General features: G+C 40.2%; 1 protein-coding gene and 1 long non-coding RNA gene across 9 annotated transcripts in view; one reads left to right on the forward strand and one right to left on the reverse strand.

Moving 5' to 3' along the window:
• The window catches only part of PTPRU (protein tyrosine phosphatase receptor type U), a 408,282-nt gene that overhangs the window by 38,629 nt on the left and 352,180 nt on the right, over positions 1-17,473 (reverse strand). For all 8 annotated transcript variants that reach the window (XM_034413695.3, XM_034413698.3, XM_034413697.3 and 5 more), the window contains 3 exons: positions 11,705-11,859; positions 2,919-3,054; positions 667-816 (listed from right to left, as the gene is read on the reverse strand). In XM_034413695.3, the coding sequence (XP_034269586.2) occupies positions 667-816; positions 2,919-3,054; positions 11,705-11,859 (441 nt within the window). The remainder of the gene's footprint in view (positions 1-666; positions 817-2,918; positions 3,055-11,704; positions 11,860-17,473) is intronic.
• LOC117663470 (uncharacterized) lies at positions 14,740-15,199 on the forward strand. Its single transcript, XR_004590709.2, has 2 exons — positions 14,740-14,818; positions 15,078-15,199. It is a non-coding gene; the product is annotated as an uncharacterized LOC117663470 (long non-coding RNA).

Genomic DNA, 17,473 nt, shown 5'->3' on the forward strand with positions numbered 1-17,473 from the left:
TCAGCCAAGCCCACCTGACAGAATTGCTGTTGTGCAGGAAATAAGAGGAGAAAGGTATGTTGGATATGTTTGCCACCTTGAGTTACTTGTAAAAATAATAAATGCATGATAGAAAATGAATAAATAAAATGTTTGCTGCCTTGAGTCGCTTAAAAAGTAATGAGATAGGACAAAAATCAAAAAAATACACGCTATTTTAAAAGAAGAAAATTATTCAAATTCCTATGTGCTTCAGGAAAAGCCATAGTTCAAAACACAAGGATGCATCTTCCAGGATTGAACGTAAGAACAAGCCTGCTCTATCAAGTCAAGGCCCGTCTCAGTCCAGCATTTGGTTTCTCATCAGGGTCAACTAGATCAGGGGTCTCCAACCCTGGCCACTTTATGACTTGTGGACTTCAACTCCCAGAATTCCTCAGCTAGCCACAAGGAATTCTAGGAGTTGAAGTCCACAAGTCATAAAGTGGGCAAGGCAGGAGACCCCTGCACTAGATGCTTCTGCGGGGGATATATGATACAGACACATCCTTCACTCACTGTTATTTCCCTATAACTCTTCTCTCATTTATTTCCCTTTAACTGTTATTTGAAATTATGCTAACAGGAACACAGGAGCATGGTCAAGAGCCCAGGTTTCAAGAAAACCTCCAGTTTTCAATTACTCACCTGAAATTCCTCCCGCAGCTGGGACGAATTGCTCTGTGGATCTATCCTAACCATCTCTTTGTATGTAGGTCTGAACTCACTGATGGGAATGCTGGTCTCTCCACAGAGACAGGCTTCCAATATGGCATCATGGATGAAGACATATTGCTCCTTTAGTAGGAATGAAGGAAATGAAGGTTCGTTAAGAACATCGGAACAGCATCATTTGCCTGTCACTTCTCAATCAAATGATCAGAATGGCTCAAAGCAGACTTGAAATCCTCAGTTGGAACTGGGCTGAACAATCCTGAAACCAACTTTGATTGCAATCTCCCCATTGAATCCTCTTAATCATTAAAATGCCCTTTGGGAAGGGGTGTCTGTGTTTCAAAGCTAGACCACTACCCTAGCTCATTTTAAATAATATCTTTATTTGGGAATAAGATATCACATGAACCTGGCACTTGTGTCTGGTTAATCTGGCCTATACCAGCTTTTTCTGCTTCTGAGATATGGCTGGTTAGGATAGGGAGGCATATATAGCTGTGACAGAGCAGATTTTACATAGGATAAAAGATCCAAAATATCTCCAATTGAAATTGGGAATGGCCCTCATCAGAACTTATAAAGTCCTTTGTCTAGCTCAGTGTTTCTCAACCTTGGCAACTTTAAGATGTGTGGACTTTAACTTCTAGAATTCCCCAGCCTGGAAAATTCTGGGAATTGAAGTCCATGTGTCTTAAAATTGCTAAAGCTGAGAAACATGGGCTTAATTTGCTGTGGTGCTGACATGCAAACTATTAAACGTATTGTGCAAGATTTCCCACAATGTGTGTTTTCTTGGTTCCCTAGAAGATCAGCAAGAAGCAACGCCAGAGGTGATCATCTGGATAGCTGAATTGGACATCAAGTCATGAGGCCACTGTAGAGGTTTTCTATATAATTACTTGGATTGTGTGTATATGTTTACTTCTGTCATGTTCTCATCATACACTAAATAATAATAATAAAATAATAATAACTGTTCTGACCTAGGCTCCCTTAAAATGCAGGAAGCAGTCTTGGTCCTGGCAAAGCCTCTTTTACGTACACGACTGTGAATTACTTTCATTCACAGTCAGCAAGGCTTGTCCAAACAGTTTTTCAAAGGAATATTTATCAACACCCCTTATCTCGCTTGGCAAGCTGCCACGTAACTTGTTTCCAAGTGCAGAGTAAGGCAAAACTTGACACAGAGTCTCTTAGAGTCACGAACAGAATTTTCCACTCTTGAAATGACCGAACGAACGAATTGTTTCCTACAAAAGGCCACCCCCTGTTCGCTCCTCTTTTCTTTCCCATGGGTGGGGCCAATTACCTCCAAGGTGTGGCTTTACTCCCAAGTCGACCCTGCTTTCTGAGTTGTTCTTGTTTTCTGGTAGCTCTGCGCATGCACACACTAGGAATGGGCTCCAGCTGCTCCTCTGCCTCACTGCTGTCTAGCTTCCTCTCTGTCTCCAACGCAGAGCCCTCGTCCGAGCTTTCCCCAGACCCCAGGACTGGCCCATGTTCCTCCCCAACCTTCTCACTGTCCGACTCTGTTGCCAGCTCTGCTGGCCGCTGGTGGGCCACAACAATAACTGACCTAGCTATGTACTATAAATGCAAAGCTACCTGGACTAAAATAGGAGCCAATATAGAGCAAATGAAAGATCTTGAAAGGACAGAATTTTATTCATTATTCGGCTGCAATGCTCTTGTACCAAAATTCTACACAATAAAAGTGTTCCTGAAATAATATGGAATCCAGGTGTTCAGATTGTGCCACAAAGGATACATACCAACCACAAAGGAGGCTTTCAAACTTGCCCCAAAAGTGCTTTTTCTAAAAGGCAACTAGACTTCCTTTCTCAGGTTGCCTTTTGGAAAAAGCACTTTTGGGATAACCATGACCTGGATAACTAAGAATCTCCACAGACTTTCAAACTTCGCTGGAACAATGCACTTTACCTTACCCCAAGAGTCAGAAACCTGCGGCTCTGGAGCTGCATGTGGCTCTTTCATCCCTCTGCTGCGGCTCCCTGTCGCCTGACAGCTCCACAATTGATAGGGCTTTCGGTTAGGACAGGTACAGGAAAAAGGATGCCGTGCTAGGAGGAGACTCTATGGTGGGAGAACCGGACTTCCGATCGGCTCCAGAATTGAATTGGGGGGGGCTTCTGGTTAGGACCTTTGTGGCTCTTTGAGTGTTTAAGGTTGCCGACCCCTGCCCTATTCCATCCCGAAAAACTCACTTCAGTCTGAATCATGTTGATTCTCCGTGAGCACAGAGTCTTCACACAATTGTAAATGTCTACAACTCCTTCACACTCAGCCATATCCAGCATCACATCCAGGACAATGTAGCAACCTGTCCGTCCAGTGCCAGCGCTGCAAAGGTTTGAGGAAGCGTGAGAAAAGAAGAAATTGTCAGAACTGGGTATTAAATGTGGAAAAGTCTCTATATTTGCTTCACTGAGTTCAATTCCTTTGAATGCATACATTTCCGATGCCCTTTCCCAGATGTCAAAGTTTTAACCTTTGGAAACTTTAAATACAGTCCAAAAGTTGGCATATATTTCAGATTCATTAGAAGGCTTATGCACTAGGGCTAGATTTAAGGCTAGGACAATAGAAGCATCTCTTCTGAAAATATTGTAGTCCACAAAGGACAGTATGGTAAAGCAGGTGTGTCCAACCTTGGCAATGTGAAGACTTATGGACCTCAACTGACTGGGGAATTTTGGGAGTTGGAGTCCACAGGTCTTAAAGGTTGCCAAGGTTGGATGCCCCTGTGGTAGAGAATTTCCAATCAAGGGTGGAGTGAAGAGTTGAAGGCCTTCTTTACTGATAAAATATGCCAACATTTATGTCAGACTGTCCAGTCTTTCATTCAGCCATGAATTCAACAGCAGGGCAAATCATGTATCATGAGATCATGAGATCAACTCTGCCCCTCTTGTAGTAGTAACATGCAGTGTTGCGATGCTCAAGTGAAAAAGAGGCCATTTGCATCCCCTTTTGTGATAGAACAAATATTTCATCCTTGGCCACTTGTTGTTCTCTATATAAACATCCCTCTTCCCATTGCATATATTTCCTGCAGCAAATTCAGAGAACTCTCCATCCAGTTGTTCTGCTCAGAGGCTTATTGTGGAATTCCATCATTTTTCCCCCAAGTTTTTTTATTTTATTTTATATGTATGTATCAATGCGTGAACAGTGTGGCACCTGGGTGTCATACATTCTAATGCAAATAAAACTAGTAATTAATCATAGTTATTTCATTCAACCAATTTATATATTTCTAATAATAATACACTTTTATATTAAGTTGCAATCTGTCATTATTCAAGTATTCCGTGTTTTCTCTCGTTATTGCTTTTATTTTATTATATAAAAATGTATACACTGATATTCCCCCTTTCTCTTATTTCTATCTCATATTCTAAGCTTTAGAATAAAGACGATGGATAGACGATTTCTCGTTTTTGTTGTCGTTCTGATTCGCTTTCCTTTTTCTCTCTCTTTCTCTTCTTTTTTAGGTAGGTGACATGACTGGAAGTTAGGTAGGATAGAAAGAATACGCTTTTTAATAAAGGGTGACATGATTAAAAGCTGGAATTTCATCATTGATTAATATGAGTATGAAGATTCAGCTCTAGGTTTTCCTATTATGAAAGACAAGGGCTGAAGAGAGCTGGCTGGAGAGAATGAGGCTGGCACCAGGTGAAATGTAAAATTTGTTACTACCGGTTCTGTGGGCGTGGCTTGGTGGGGTGGGGGGTAATGTGACTGAGTGGGCGTGGCCAATTTTTTTTTTTTAACTTTTAAAACCATTTTTTCTATAACCTCTTCGGCCGAAGAGGTTGTAGAAAAAATGCTTTTAAAAGCCTTTGACAATCCCAGCTGAGCCGCGTGATCATCAGAGGCTTTTTTTTTTTACTTTTAAAAACACTTTTTTGGCCGAAGAGGTTGTAGAAAAAATGCTTTTAAATTTTTTTTAAAAAAGCCTCTGATGATCGTGCAGCTCAGCTGGGCATGGGGGGGGGGGGCAGGGATTTTTGTTACCGGTTCTCCGAACCAGCCGCTGCCCTCGCTACCGGATCAGGCAATCCAGTCCGAACTGGGAACATTTCACCCCTGCACCAGCAGTGGGTTTTACTTACCTTTAGTACCGGTTCGCAATGGGGCCGCGCACACCAGCGCGCTTCTGCGCATGCGCAGATTGTCATTTATGACCTCCCCGGCAAATGGGCGGAGCCTCCCGCTGATTTTACTACCGGTTCTATAGAAATGGACAGAACCGGGAGCAATCCACCACTGGCTGGCACCCCTTATCTGGGCCCTGGCCTCACTCAATGCTGATACTCTTCTCCCATTGCCCCTCCAGACAAGGAGCTGTCCAGCTGTAGAAATATCCTCAAGCCACAGAAATACCCTGATCCTTGAGTATGTGGTGAGCCCGACCAATACTTCCTTCTCCATACACAGCAAACAGAAGTTTTCTCCCCACATAAAACAGCCCCCAGGCTAAAACAGATCTTTGGTACCAAATCACATCTGTTAGAGGCTTTTTTAAAAGAATCTGCTGCAATGCTACTTAAAACACCCTTGCTCTCTCTTAAAGGAAACTTGCCTGTAGCATATGGTGACCCCGGTTTCTCTGGTTAGAAGCCCCACCCCTCAAAGTCATTAGCAAAAGTCCAACGGCAGCACAATGGAGCCCCTTCTCCCCCCCTCCCCCTTGCCAGGGGTTGCTTTAAAACCCTCCAATATACTAATTTCTAGGGCTGATGAATCTCTTGCTGTGATTCTCGGTGATTGCATGCTGAGGAAACTAATTATTCTCGTTGTCCCTGATGAATGAATACTGATGAAGCAATTGGAGGCCAAAATAAAAAGTGTCTGTGTTTCATAGTGGGAGGAAATTCCCCTGCTTTCATTCATCACTTCGTTCTTGTTATCTGGCCCAGAAAGCACCCCATGTAGCCAAATCGTACGCAGAATGCCTCCGAAGCTCGGAGGAACATTTAGAAAGGAGAGATTCCACATTGTGCGTACGGTAGGAAGCTTTGCTCTGCAAGCAAATTTTGAAAAGCCAGATGGGATGGTGCCCCTGCCATCTCTTGCCCACAGCATTAGAGAACAAGTTAAGATGTATACACTGATTGGTGGTCAATTATAAGATTAAAAAAAAAGACAGGTAAAGAGAGCCAGTTTAGTCTAGTCATGGTTAAGGCACCAGGACAGAAACCAGGAAACTTTGAGTTTTAGCTTGGCCTAGAAAGCCAGCTGAGTGATTTTGGGCCAGTCTCTCTCTTTCTCTCTCTCTCTCTCCCCCTCGCTCCCTCCAGATCTCTCTCTCTCCCCCATCGCTCTCTCCCCATCTCTCTCTCCCTCCCTCCCCATCTCTCTCTCCCCGTCTCTCTCTCTCCCCATCGCTCTCTCCCTGTCGCTCTCTCCCTGTCTCTCTCTCCCCCTCGCTCCCTCCAGGTCTCTCTCTCTCCCCCATCACTCTCTCCCCATCTCTCCCTCCCTCCCTCCCTCCCTATCTCTCTCTCCCTGTCCCTCTCTCTCCCCATCTCTCCCTCTCTCTCTCTCAGTCCAACTCATCTCACAGGGTTGCTGTTGTACAGAAATCAGGAGGAGAAAGAGGTGATGGATATGTTTGCTGCCTTGAGTTATTTGTAAAAATAATAAAGGTGGGAAAGAAAGAAAGAAAGAAAGAAAGAAAGAAAGAAAGAAAGAAAGAGGGAGGGAGGGAGGGAGGGAGGGAGGGAGGGAGGGAGGGAAGGAAGGAAGGAAGGAAGGAAGGAAGGAAGGAAGGAAGGAAGGAAGGAAGGAAGGAAGGAAGAAATCATCCAATGCTTCATTTCTGCATTCAAAAATGAAACATTTCTGTAAGAATAATAATTTAAAAGCACAACAGAAATTCCTTCCTGCTCTGCCCATATCTGAACACAAGACCATCTATCAAGGTGAGCCAAGAGTTGAGATTGTTCCAAAAAGCAACTGGACAGTGTTGGTTTTTTGTTTTGTTCTCATCCAAGAAGCTTGGATGAGAAGCGAAGTGCTTTCAAAAGGGGGGAAAAAAACCCAAGAAAATCCAGCTGCCTTTTGGAAAAGCACCTTTGGGACAACCATGTCCTGGATGATTGAGAATCTCCATAAACAGTTGAAATTGTTTATACATTGAAGGAAATACACATCCGCTAATTCACCATATTCTGGGTTGCAGATCAGGATATCCAATCCATGGATGAAGAGGCAAATTTGGGTAGGTAAGTAACTTACTTAGTAAATAAGTACGTTAGTAAGACCACACCTAAAACACTACATCCAGTTTTGGTCATCACACTATAAAAAAAGATGTGGAGACTCTAGAAAGAGTGCAGAGAAGAGCAACCAAGATGATTAGGGGACTGGAGGATAAAACATGAAGAACGGTTACAGGACCTGGGCCTGGCTAGTCTAGTGAAGAGAAGGACCAGGGGAGACAAGATAGAGGTGTTCCAATATTTGAGGGGCTGCCCCAAAGAAGAGGGAGTCAAGCTATTCTCCAAAGCTCCTGAGGGCAGGACAAGAGAGGAGGGGGTGTGTTAAGCTATTTTCAAAAGCACCTGAAGGCCAGACAAGGAATAATGAATGGAAACTGATCAAGGAAAGATTCAATCTAGAAATAAGGAGAAATTTTCTAATAGCGAGAGCAATCAAGCAATGGAACAGAAGTTGCCTTCAGAAGTTGTGGGAGCTTCATCACTGGAGGCTTTCAAGAAGAGACTGGACTGTCATCTGTCAGATATGGTGTAGGGTCTGCTTGGGTGGAGGGTTGGACTAGATGGCCTACAAGGTCCCTTCCAACTCTGTTAATTTGTATCTGTAAAATGGTGGTGGTATAAAAAAGTCTCAAAGACATGGCTCTGGTCTCCATCTTTGGATCCCCACTGCATACATTCCTAGTTTCACATATTCAGTTCCACCCTTTGGGGAGGAGTTTAAAACAAAACTACTCTTGCGTTGAAATATTACCCTGTCTTTTTTCCTCCTACTAGTTCTTATTCTCATTTGATTAGGATGTGCTTGTTCTTTGACATTTAATTCAAAGGAGAAGCACATTTCCAAGAATGTACTGCAGATGTAACTGTTTGGTTTTTTTTAAAAAAAGAAAACACAAGCTTTTATTTTAATTCTACCACTGTCAACAAAATATGGCACATTTTAAAAACCGGAAAGCGAAATACAAAAAAACCAATACATAAATAAATTCCTGTGTACTTTGGGAGGATGGAGAAAGACATTTGTCATCTCAAATAGTGGTACAAAATGTGCCTATAAAAAGATATTTGCACAGATGGAGGCAACTGGGAATATTTTGCTGTTGTAGCTTAAAAACTGGGGATCAAATATAAATAAAACAATTTTGAATTAACGGATTGTTGCTTCGATTTTGAATTAATGGATTGTTGCTTGTGTCTTAATTTTTTTTTAATCCAATCCTATTTTCTACACTTTTAAGAACCACTGATTCAAGGAAAACTGTACTTTAATTTTCCAGTATTGTAAAACTGCAACTGATTAATTGCACCATATTATATGTTATGGGGAAATAGGACCATAACATTATACTACAGATAGTCCTCAATTTACGACAGTTCATTTAGTGACCGTTCAAAGTTACAACGGCAGTGAAAAAAGTGACTTAGGACCATTTTTCACAGTTACAACCTTTACAGCATCCCCTGTGGTCACATGATCAAAATTCAGATGCTTGGCAACTGACTCATATTTATGATGGTTGCAGTGTCCCAGAGTCACATGATCCCCTTTTGGGACCTTCTGATAAGCAAGGTCAATGAGAAAGCCAGATTCACTTAACAAACCATGTCACTAACTTAATAACTTCAGTTATTCACTTAACAACTGTGGCAAGAAATGCTATAAAATGGAGCAAAATTCACTTAACAAATGTCTCACTTAACAACATAAATTTTAGGCTCAATTTTGTTTGTAGGTCGAAAATTACCTGTACTGCTTTTTTGTTTGTTTGTTTGTTTTTGCCCCACTTCCTCAAAAACATCCTATTAAAATTCATAATTCATAATTCATCCAGCTAGATTAAAACATCTCTAACACAATTTAGAAAGACCATGGTTAATAGATTACAATTCTGTGGGGGGTTAGAACCATCTATCAGTTGTTTTCATCATGTATTCATGATGACCTGTCAAAATACATTTAAAATAATTTGGTAAAGCGTTCTAAGCCCTTTTCTCATACTTTAAGATTTTCGAGAGAGCCTCTTATAATTTATATAAGAGTTTTATATAATATTGGAGAACTTCCTTTGATTTTAAATCACATTAGCATTGCTAATGTTCTTCAGGGTACAAGTTCATGAGCTTAAGAATATTTTTTTTAATATTTCTTTCATTCATTCTAAACTAAGTTAGAACTTGCAACAACTTCTTCTGCAAAATATATTCAGAAGAAGTAAAATGAGTTTCAATAATCCATCTCCTAATCCTATAAAACTGTCTATCTTCCCATTCCTTGATCATATTTATCCTCATGTTTAAAATCTGGGTGATCAAGAAATGGGAAGAGAGGGGAAGGATGAAGGGAAAGAAATTGGTTCTACTTTTTCCAAATTTTGATCCAATGAGAATTGGATATATGATAGATATTAATTTCTTTTCTTTTTTATTTTATTTTATCTTATACATCCAACAAATATTAAATCTATAGCGGTCTACATCACAACATCACATAATTTCTTAATATCAGAGAGAGACTCTAGTGCCCAAATAGATTGAAAACCCAACACTAATGCAATTTGTAGCCACTGAATATCCTTTCAGTTCTGAATACAGTGGGTTATTTATTTTAACTGAACAGCATGAAAACGATAACTAGCTCTTCGTCTTATTTTTCTGGATGGTAGTTTTTTTTTTAATAATTATTTATACACAGGCACAGACTTCTACAAAAAAAAATCAATGAATTTATATTATCCTTTGACATCTACAAAAAAAGGTAATAGGGAAAGGATTTGGAAATACTTTATTTATTTATTTATTGGTTTGATTTATATGCCGCCCTTCTCCGGAGGCTCAGGGCGGCTTACAATGCGTTAAGCAATAGCCTTCATACTTTTTGTATATACCTGGTTAGTAGGGCTTTTGCCACACACACACACCCCGCGGTGTTCTTTTTACACAAAGTCATCTTATTGCCCCCACAATCGGGGTCCTCATTTTACCTACCTCGAAAGGATGGAAGGCTGAGTCAACCTTGAGCCTGGTGAGATTTGAACTTGCAGTAATTGCAGGCAGCTGGCAGCACTTTAACAGCACTTTAGCCGCTGCGCCACCAAGGCTCTTACTTGAAAAAAATACAATTTGATGAGAAAATATTTTTTCTTGTTGTGGCTACAATATTTGGCCAAATAATAACCTGGAACCGAGGAGAAATTTCCTGATAGTTAGAACAATTAATCAGCGGAATGACTTGCCTCCAGAAGTTGTTGTGGCTCCTATCACTGGAGGTTTTCAAGGAGAGATTGGACAACCATTTGTCTGAAATGGTATAAGGTTTTCTGCTTCAGCAGGGGTAGGACTAGAAGACCTCTAAGGTCCCTTCCAATCCTATGATTCTATGGCAAAGAGGTTGACTCAAATTTTGCTTTGATCTTTTACAGGAGAGGGCTACAACTGTATTTCTTTCATTGATAACAATCTTTTCTAATAATTACTCCTAAGTATTCAATTCAACTGGGTATTTGGAGAGATTTTTGCAAATGTTTAATAATACAGTAGGTTATTTACTGACATTTCATTGACATTTCATTGCCTGATTATCTTTCCCTAGACTTTTCCTGTTTCTCACACTACTATTGACCCCTAAGGAAGACCTCAAGAGCTTTTCCCATGGCTCTTGTTCCAACGGAACTGTAAGCATGCAGAGAGAATTCGGCAATTAAAAAAAAAAGTGTCACAGAAAACAGAATTAGCCATTGCATCTTCCATATTCATCTTTCAAATGCATGATACCTTTTTTGGATGGGCGTGCTTGTGGAATTTTTTAATAATTTTGAAATCAGGGGATGATGAGCAAGAGTAGACTCCATTCACGCCTGGGCAGAAATTTTGGGAACAAGGCAGTGGATGAGGGTAGAGGTGAGAGAAATACCTAGATTGAACAGCCAAGAAGCAGATTCTGACAGAGATAGGGATCCAGGAGAGGAATTTGGGAGGCAAATCTCTCTCACACACACACAGAGAGAGACAAAGCATAGCAATTAAAGCATTGAAGCGGGCAAGGGACGATGGATAGATGATTTTTCTTCTGTGTTGTTTTGATTTGCTTTCTCTTTTCTCTTGCTTTATTTTCTTTATTTTCCTTTTTTTTAGGGTGGTGACATGATTAGAATTTAGGTAGGATAGAAAGAAAATTGTTTTTTTAGTAAAAGGTGATATGATTAAAAGTTAGAAATAAGTGATAGAAATAAGAGAAGGGGGAATGTTAGTGTATCCTCTTTTACATAATAAAACAAAAATAACAATAAAAGAAAACATGGGAGAATTGAATAATGACAGATTGCAACTTACTGTAATTGTGTATCATTATTAGAAATATATAAGTTGATTGAATCTAATAATTATGATTAATTTTACTACTTTTATTTGTATTAGAATGTTGGACACCCAGTTGCCACACTGTTCACACATTGATTTGATATATCTGTAAAAACTTTTAAAAAAATTAAAAAAAACTTTAAAAAAAGAGTAGACTCCATTCAGCGATGCCCAATAGTGCATTGGAGAAATCTGAGATTAGTGGCTTGCCACACTATTCTCCCATTAAAATGATGGCATACTTCCTTTGTGATCCTGCTCATTATAAGGCCATTTTCTGACTAAAACTTTTCACATATCCCCATTAAAATGTGCATTTTCCCACATTCTGTGATGAAATATATATATATATATATATGGACCAAAACAACCACAAAATTAACAACTATGATTCTTGGACATACCTGCAGTGAATAACTATGGGTCCTGCATCAGGAGGTGTAGAAGCTTTGACTCTGCGAATGAATGCCAGCAGCCCCGTGGCGTGGTAGGGTACCCCGTGTTCTGGCCATGACGTGAAGTGGAACTGCTTTACTTCATGCCTTGCTGAATAGCCCCTCTGCAAGTAATGAGAGTGAGATAGAGGACAATCTTATATGTGGTCTGGCACCAGACTAAAAACTGGGAGACTGGGAGTTCTAGACCTGCCTTAGGCATAACGCCAGTCATGTAACCTTGGACCAGTTTCTCAGCCCTAAGAACAAAGCAGTAGCAAACCACTTCTGAAAATGTTGCCAAGATAATTATGACAGAGAGAGAGAAACAGAGAGAGACAGAGACAGAGACAGAAAGAGAGACAGACAGAGACAGAGAGAGAGAAAGAGACAGACAGAGACAGAGAGAGAGAGAGAGGGAGGGAGAGAGAGAGAGAGAACACACAGTGTTCTTAATAGAATAAAACTATCTGCACTGTTGATGCCAGAAAAGCTATTGGTTGATTTGATCCTCTTTCTTTCTTTCCTTCCTTCCTTCCTTCCTTCCTTCCTTCCTTCCTTCCTTCCTTCCTTCCTTCCTTCCTTCCTTCCTCTGCTTCCTAGGGCTAAGAGACAGGTGTTGACACAGGTAGCTTTGCACCCAGGAGTAGCAATAGCAATACATTAGCTCTTAAAGCTTCATAGTGCTTTACAGTCTTCCCTAAGCAGTTTACAGAGTCAGCATATTGCCCCCAACAATCTGAGTCCTTGTTTTACCGACCTTGGAAAGATGGAAGTCTGAGTCAACCTTGAGCTGGTCAGGATTGAACTTCTGGCATCGGCAGAATTAGTCGGTAATACTGCATTCCAACCACTGCGCCACCAGGGCTGCTAGAATTGTGAGTAGAATTCATGCAATCTCTCAGTTTCTAGACTAATGCTCTCATCACTACACCAAACTGTATCTCTGAACCATACTCCTCCTTAAATTAGGATATTCCAGTCGTCCTCCTCTTCCAATTTATACCAGTATAAGTTCAAACTGCACCTTCTGTACAAACAGCTTGCTTTGATCATATTTGGCAAAGGCCATTAAGAAAAAGAAAATCTATCTCAACTACAGAGGAATTTTCACAATCAAGTCGAAGGCAAAGTTATTTAGCAGGAGCCAGCAGATTGGAACTGCCAGGTTTTTAAAACCCAGAAGATAAAATTAAATTCACAGCGAACGAAGTTAACTACTACTTCAATGAAAATGCCCAACGCACTCTAAACTAAATTGATCTTGTTTAATTATCAAAGGCAAATGAAGTTCTGGTTGTTGATGCAAAGGAAACCTTCTGGTGCTTTCTAGCTTCACCTGTGGCAAGTGTAATTATGGAGGCTACAATTTACTTGTGATGACAGGCAGTAGATTACCAGCGCATTATGGCATTGAATCCAGCATGGAAGAATACAATGTGTCATGCCTTCTTCACTTTGGGGGATGCAATCCAGAAAATAGTTGTGTTCTTATTGTAATCTCTCAAACAGAATCAGGGAAATTGGGGGAGATGGTTCATCTGGTTTGCCAGATTGAAGTGAGGATTTGAGAGAACCACATCGGCCCTTCTGAGGTCACCGGAGGAAAACTGGAACAAGAAATACAACTAGAAATGAATTTTAATCACAAAAATGGGCTTATTCCAGGACTGAAGGTCGTGCTCTCTGTTCTGCTTTGTGCATTGCATCCTAAATCACTTATCATTACTATGATAGAATGCATTCTTGCTGAGCTGCTGTCAGGCAAATTTAATATGCTCAGAAGATTACCCGTTTCCAGGTTTCCTCATTACTAGATTCAGTAGTTTTGATGGGGAAGTCCCAGATCCCTGATTAAGGTCTCCTTCTACTGAAAACTACAGTAAATACCTTGTAATGGTTACAAGGCAACTAGATCCCTGAGGCTCTTTTGTACTTTATTGGAAACAAGGTTGTCATTTAACATTTTTTCCAGATTAAGGAAAGGGGGAAGCAAATTACCATTGTGGTTGTCCCAAGGTTGAGCAATTATAATTGCTCAATAATTGCCTGAACTTTGCGACCTCTGTCTACAAGATAAAAAATGATTATCCATTCCCTGTACAATTAATATGGTGCTTAGGCTCAAATTAATCCGTCAAGAATGTCCATGTAAATAAAGGGGTACTCTACAATATTATTTGCTAAGACAATGACCTTTGATGGAGTTTCTAAAAGCTATACAAGAAGGCTCAGATGGCATGAAACTGATCAACATGAAAGGTTAATACATTAAAATGTGTGTTAGAAGATCTGGGCCATTTCATGCAGTCTCAAGACCGTCACTGGATTATCCACCATTTTGGGATGTATAAAAGAGAACAAAGTGGTGTTAAAGCCATGGGAAAGGCTTAATACACCTGAAACTGCAAGAAAGAAGAACAAAAGGTGAGAAGGAAGAAGGAACAGCAGTAGCAAGTAACCTGAGAAGCTAGGATTTTCAAGATTAACTAGCTCAACTCCTAATCTCTATGGACCCAATCATGCATTTTTCTTGGGAGTAATATGAGAGTGCTGAATACTTCTGAGAATGTTTACTTGAATTCTCAGATTAGTTTACAGCCCTGGTGTCAGGCTCCAAGTAATGCACCCATTACAAATCGAACTCCAAGGCATTGCTTTTCCTCAAAGAACAAATTTATTTAGATACATCATCTCGGCGTTACTGGTGAAAAGCCAATACTGAAGTTCCTGGGCTTTTCACCCCAATGTAAGTTTCAGTTTCTCAAGTTCCCAAAACAACCTGTCACATTTTCCAACCAAGATGGGAACTGGTTGCTTGGCGACTTCTCTCCTCCTCCTCTGGTCCAACAGCCATTGGAATGTGGTTGACCCATTGGCTAGAAATGATGTTTTGACAGAAGGCTCTATCCTCCTTCAGCTTCAAACTGTGTCAACCTGAATTCATGTCAGAATACCCAATGATACAAACAATCCCACACCCTAATCAAATTCAGGCTTGACACCTGGAATTTTCTAGTGGTATCTTAGTGGTCTGCTACCCAAATATTATCCAGATCTGGCCTACTTAGCTTCCAATTCCAGGTAGGTCTGCCATGTTTCTACCATTTTACTGAGATACCCTGGTAAATGGACAGTCAGTGACTTGCTACATTTACCATGGAAGTCATTCTGTGAACAGAAAGAGCTCTCATGATAGCCCCTTTTATAAGAATAGAGAGACGGCCGTCTTTCAAAACTCCAAATGTGTTCACTGAACCAAGAACGGTTTGTCTATTTTACATTAAGCCTTCCCTTCTTGCAATCTTTTACATTAAAGCTTTGGCTCTTGCCGTTCCTTCAGGGGGAAAAGTTTGTCAAGGCAGCTCGCCCACAATTGAATGATCCCTGTCTGAAGAAAGAACACGACTGATGCAAGATCTCCAAGCAACAGTTTGAATACAGAAAAAAAACATGTTCTTTTGACATCGCATTCATTTCTTTTTATTACGGTTGCAAAACCAGCATTATCAAAAGTGTATAGATTCAACACGTAAAAGGTAGGAAATAAAATAGACTGAATAAAAGTTAAAACTGAATTCAAAGTAAAAGGATAAAAATGATGGCAAACCACTGACTGCATTCAGCAACAGACAATTGGTTGTCTTTGAAGATCACAATTTAGCACAAAACACAGCAAATCTTTATCGGTGGGATGGATACGTCTATCTGCTAACAGCTAAAACGCATAAAAGTCACCGGTATACCTTGAGAGCTCAACTAGAAGATGAACCATAAGAGCAGTCCTCTGTCTATTTTCAGCCCCATAGAAAAAAAGTGGATTATGGGTTGTCCTAGATCAAACACACTAGGGCAGCTGGTAGTCTCTCTCAGCTTGGCTGGGTTCTTGCAGATGTTTCATTCCCAAACTAGATAACACCATCAATGCATTGATTAACTACGGTAGTGGCCAAAATTGTGGAAACCTTTTGGGAAAAGTGTATTTTTGAGACTTGATGGCTAATAACGCCACTTTTTTTTTGGAGTTTCAAGATAATCCTATTCCACTGCTGGAATGGCCTGGGAATAGCCCAGACCTTAACCCAATTGAAAATCTATGGAGCCGACTAAAGAAACTTGTTAGTCAGAAGCCACCCAGCAATAAAACCCAGTTAATAGAAGCAATCGTTCAATCTTGGTTTCACATGATAACAGCTGCAGAACTCAAAGACTTCCACGGGAAGGCATTGTAAGGCCGTAATTCATGCTAAAGGCTACCCAACTAAATATTAACTGACATGGTGATAATGTTTGTATATCTTGTTTTGTTCTATGGTGATCATTTTTGTATATCTTGTTTTTTCTACATGTTTCACTTTTCTTCTTTATACTGTAACTGCTATTCTAATAGCAAATCCTTCATAAAAGTTATCGCATTACATTCTTGATTAAATTATCTTTCCACTGATATATAATTTTATGGTACCACTCCCCCCAAAATGTGGTGATATTAGCTAGTTTTAGAAAATACACTTTTCCCAAAAGGATTCCACAATTTTGGCCACTACTGTAGTTTGTCAATGAAATGTCTGCAAGAAAACGACCACAAAGGACACTGGAGTTGAACTCTGAATACAAATATTCTCTTCTATCAGTACACAAGGGATGATACAACCTTTCACGGGTATGTTTTGGAAACACACACATCCCTTCCATTACTGTCAGCAACATATCAAAACAAGCTAATGAAAGTAGGCTTATTGACTTCTGAGACCCTGGAGGAAAAAAGATGGAATCTGATAGTAACTGGCTGCATTACCTATCAAATTTACATACACAATCCATTTCTCTAGTCTTCTAAATCCCAGATATGCTCAGCAACTAGGGAAGAGATCAAATCTTACCAATATATTCATATCAAGAAACAGCCGTCCATATGAACAGAAAAAATAAGCATGGCTAGGTTTCCTGCTAAAAATATTAATTTAAGGTGATCATTAATTTAAGGGGATCACTATAATCTAGGCCAGGGGTCTCCAGCCTTGGCAACTTTACGCCTGGAGGACTTCAATTCCCAGAATTCCCCATCCAGCAGATCTAGGCTATAGCCTCCCAGAGGCCTGCGCTACTTCCAAGTTAAGTATGGTGTTTGCAACGCATTTTGGGGAAGAATAGAGCATTCAGAGAATTATTTTGACAACCTCTAGGTTCTTTTCTAAACATAACCCCATACAGCAACAACAGTACACCTGTGGCATTAAAAACATTTAGCGCTGAAGCAATATGGAAGTCACCAATTCCACAATCAAATTTCAGGTTGGCCGAGGCAGTGTTTTCAGCATTATTCATTAGATATGGCAATTGTGCATGAAAAAGTTCTCCCAATAATTATAACAACCCCCTTGGCTCTATTGCCTGTCTGTTAATCTGCCACCTGTGTTTAATCAGTCCCTTGGCAAAAACAATATCTTTAATTTTAGACAAGTTTGTATTCAGCATATCTTCTGTACAATAGGAAACCAGAGCCCTTAACATTCTCCTCGGTCCACTCATGTCTGTGAAATCAAAAAAGCAAAATTAGAGAGTGGTTGGCCTACTAGACAACGTGGGTGATAATACGTCTGCCAAGAGGCAATATTGGTAATTAAAGAATGTATGTATGTTTGTCTCTGTGTGTGGTGTGTTAAACAACGACGAGTCTTACAAGCAACCTTGCTTGACATCTTTTCAATTAGGGATCCTGTCTGACAGCTAGCCTTG

Source organism: Pantherophis guttatus, chromosome 10 (assembly GCF_059756535.1).
Source record: "Pantherophis guttatus breed Tessera chromosome 10, ASM5975653v1, whole genome shotgun sequence".
NCBI lineage: Eukaryota > Metazoa > Chordata > Lepidosauria > Squamata > Colubridae > Pantherophis > Pantherophis guttatus.